This window comes from Austrofundulus limnaeus, unplaced genomic scaffold (assembly GCF_001266775.1).
Source record: "Austrofundulus limnaeus strain Quisiro unplaced genomic scaffold, Austrofundulus_limnaeus-1.0 Scaffold38, whole genome shotgun sequence".
Lineage (NCBI taxonomy): Eukaryota > Metazoa > Chordata > Actinopteri > Cyprinodontiformes > Rivulidae > Austrofundulus > Austrofundulus limnaeus.
The window spans coordinates 2,278,482-2,282,833 of record NW_013952440.1 but is presented as its reverse complement, the minus strand read 5'-3'; the positions used below and the strand labels follow the sequence as shown (position 1 = coordinate 2,282,833).

The 4,352-nt window shown below is 37.8% G+C and overlaps 1 protein-coding gene across 1 annotated transcript in view; it reads right to left on the bottom strand.

Moving 5' to 3' along the window:
* LOC106516534 (serine-rich adhesin for platelets) overlaps positions 1-4,352 on the bottom strand; it is a gene marked incomplete at its 3' end in the record, with an annotated part of 18,560 nt that overhangs the window by 10,321 nt on the left and 3,887 nt on the right. Inside the window, 1 exon segment of the mRNA XM_014006941.1 lies at positions 3,239-3,406. Within this exon segment, the coding sequence (XP_013862395.1) occupies positions 3,239-3,406 (168 nt within the window).

Here is a 4,352-nt window from a genome sequence, read left to right as displayed (position 1 = left end):
GTTGATGGAAAGTACATGTATTATCTACAAAGTTGAATAAATGTAAAATGGCTTACCAAATAACTCAAAGAATAGAGCTAAAACTTCATTTGTGGTTAGCAGAACCCTCTTTCCCATGCGGTTTGCCATCTTTGAATATAGCGGCAAAAATGCCTAAGTCAAAAAGATGACTAAGGCAGGAAGTGATTTTAGACTGTMACAAGCATTGTGATAGGCTGAGGACATAAGCAAATAGGCAGGATGATGCAGCAGTGGCAGGAGAGTAGAGTTAGGCAGATATCACAATTTGGCCAAAAAATGACTTAGGCAATTATGCTATGTGGCTAACGATATGTATAATGGCTTCAGAATTAATTCAGACCGCCTTTGAGTTTGCCATACGTCAATCCCTTCGGACCTTTACCTATATTATGAGCCTCAAAAGGCCGTAATTTTTGGAAAAAAAAAATCTGTGTTAAACATGTGCTGGGGGTGGGGGTGGGGTGCAGATGGACCATCAACCGCGGAGGGGGCGGGGTGCAGGTGGAATGTTGGCTGCAGCTAAATCAGAAGGATATGAGGACAGATCAATTTATTTCTAGCAGCGGCATGTGTTGGAAGTGGATATTTAATGTTATTGTTTTTTTAACGTCCTGCAGACTCAGACATGTTAAATAAACTTGAAACTGAGTTTTTGGAAAAATCCGTAAAAAATGATAAAAATTGAGATTGCTCTGTACGTCTGTATACCTGCRAAATGACGGAAGATCCGTGTAAATTACGGACAATCCATACAACTTGGCATGTATGGTTTGCAGTTTTGCTTTGTTAGAGTTGTGTGGCATGTGATGCTAAAAACAAAAAAACAAAAAAAGGCTGGGTTTTCATCCTGGGCCTTTGTACCCCATGACTCAACCAGAAATAAAAAGGAAAAAAAGTGTATGGAAGGAGTCCTGAGTATAGATTAACAAAAACAATTATTACAACATTTTAAGAAATTTATGTCAAAAGAATCAATTGCAAACTTTTGAAACAATCATATCTAGGGGTAATAATAATAATCCCTTTCTGTGTTGAGTACACAGGTAAAAGAAAAAAACCGGTGTTGTTTTAAAAGCAGCACGGTCACACCAAAATGATTTGAGTTTTTGGCATGTGCATCTGTTAAATCCAGATAATTAGATGAAAACATCTGATGCTCGAACATGTCTGTGGTGTTTCRCATCTTTCTGTCACATGCTGCTCCAAGCCACCAAACAACTCAACAGTAAATGAGTTTAAACAAAACAGGACAAGCAGACTGGGAGCCGCCGTGTTCAGTACAGATACTATTACCCAATAATGAAAAAAGACACAAGATAATTTATGAGTCTTGTCAAAACAATTATGTTTGATAACGGAGCTCGTGTCACAGCTGTTATTTCCATAAAACCTACCTTAACAGGTCCTGACATGACAAAAATGTTTTTTTAACTTCCAAGTTATTCACATTATATATCCCTACAGAATGTTTTTAGCTGCTCTACTTGACTGAACGTGCATCTGTATAGACGTAAATATTGATGCTATAGATGTTAGCATGTATGGATCGATTTAAAGTTGTGCCATCAGAGCCAACTAAATTACAGTATTATCTGACATGGGTGTTTTGTCCAGTGTTACATTTTATCTTGCAGCTTCCTGCCTGCTCTGGTGCAGAACTGAACCTCTGCAATGGGAGCGACTGAAAGTAGAGGCGAGAAACMATYTCAAGCGTTAATCTAATTATGCTAGCATCGATACGRTCTGACACAAATGTTGGTATATTTTGTTGTGGATTCATGGTCCTCCTAGACATGGCAAAAGAAAAAAAAAGATTAAGGCTTCTGTTTCATGGGTGAAGATGTGTGGAGTTCCAAGTTCTAAACTGCATGATGTCGGTTTATAATATCAATATCTGGATCAGTCTGGATTAGTGGTGTTGGTAACGACATAGATACCAGCATTTTGCAAGTACTTGTAAAAAGTGCCCTGATACCCAGAACCGATTAAGTATCGATACCAGCATTGATACTCCATTGAATGTGTTACCCTGGATTTACACTGCATCCGCGCCACTGCAGCACAAACTCAACAGTAAAAACAAACCCTTTATGGTCATTGAGTGTTTACTATACCTCAACAGGGCGGTGGTGTGCACACAACCAACTGCCAAAATTTGACTTGGTTCTATTTTTKCTGGATGCCTGAGCAATCTAAAAAGACCACACTGCACCAGCAGGAAAATAAATGAACATCCATATTTTCAAAATATTTTACCAAAGGCATTTAGCCAAAATTCTAGCTATATTAATAAATACATGGATACACWTATAATGCTGCCAAAATTTATAATTTATGACTCTGCATACAGGCATAAAACAAACAAAATATRTTGATGTTATTCTAAAATATGGACTTCCACATTTATCACTGACTATATTGCACACACAGTGTAAATCTGGTGGAAACAAATGGCAGTGAAGTGTGTGATGTAGCAGACCCACAWGCAGTGTAAATTTGGGGTTACTGTTGAAATTAGAATTTCATTTGAAAAGTTTCTCAGTTCCATTTTTAAGAAAGTTRAAAAAAYRTTTTAAATGTTGCAACATTATATATCATGATGTAGATTTAATRTGATCTAGTCAGAGGGGCTGTAGGCCTAAAAGGAAGGAGAAACACTTGGTTCYAAATAATAGTAATGTTTTAAAAGTYGTGTCTTGTTTAGGTCCTAACTCAGTAAATGCTCAGTATCAGTACTCCATATTGGCGAAAACCCAAACTGAAGTACTCATACTCGATTTGAGAAAAAACTGGTATTGGGACACCCCTAATCTACACAACCTTACCTCAATGTAAGTGTAAAATAAATTGTGACATAAGAGTTTAAATTGCAGCTGCTTCAGAAAAAACATTGGATATGTATCTGATTTAGTACCACATATGAAAAAAAATACCTGGGTTACAAAAGAAAAAAATATATCAGACTTGTCCCATTCAGACTATCATAAATAATAATAATAAATAAGTAAAAAACAATAGCTTTGGGTTGATTGTGAGCAAAAAAACGTTGGATTTGGGTCACTTTTGCCTGCCGTCTGAACGTAGCCTTAGCGAATGGGATAAAGGACTGCAGACAATATGCAGTCTTTCAGGGAATGCTGGGCCTATATAGTCAGTGTTTTCATATCAGGCCTCACATAGGTATGTGGGAAAGATGTGGTGCATGACAGCAGCTTACCTTGAGGTGTCCAGCATGCATGCTGGCCCTCTGACACATGGACAGGAAATGAGGTAGTGTTGTGCGTTCCAGCAGGATGTAAACAGACACCTTCCGCTTGAAACCAGCATCTAGCAAATCCCTGAAGATGTCCACATCAGTGAAGACATCCATCACCACTGCTATCACCTATAAATGCACACAAAAGCATTTTAGATCAACCACATCAATAAAACTCATTATAGTACAGCAAGATCATCAGGTTTGCATTAAATATACCTTCACTTACAAACATTACTCACTTTTTTTTCCCACAAAATAATCAGGTTGAGCTAAAGATCTGATTACAGTAAACCCAGTTCTGTGCAAGTTTATGAGTGTTCTCCATTTATATGACTCATAATCTTTCAGWAAAACAATCCAAGAATGTTTCAGTCAAATAATCTGTCACCGCTGCTGCAAAATAAAACATGTCATAAACCTGTGGCCCCAGATGAGTCAGTTGCCTGAACAGAGACACTTGTGCACACTGATACACACACGCAGCCTGGCAGTATATTGCATGCAAATATTCAGCATAATGCACATGCTTCAGAGCCACAGGGACRGTTACAGTTTGAGGTGCTGATTAAGCAGTTTAATCAAGTTGCACTTTACTCCTGATTGTCTCGGTCTGCAGTGCACACTGTACTTTATTATAGGGACTGAGAGTTGCTCATTTTGAATCAACACGAAGCCTTCAATTTATAACTCGTACTGTTGGTCAAAAACTTTGCATCACAGGGTCAAAGGTCAAGGTCATTTATGATGATTGTTTAATATAAAAAAAGGCATTTTCTTCTAATTTTTCAAGAGTACAAATAAAATACCTGGTTTGCATTGACAACATCTCCAGTACAAAGGTTTGTGCATATATGCTCACACTAACATCTGCACAAAGTTGTGCTTCAAAGACAGACATGTCTAGGGCAGACAGAGGCATAATAATCAACCACCTTGTTTGGAATGGGTGTCAAAAATATTAAAGTAAATGGAAAAGTAAGTATTGCATTATAGATCTCAAAAGCAGTTGGAAACCACACACACACACACACACACACACACACACACACACACACACACACACACACACACA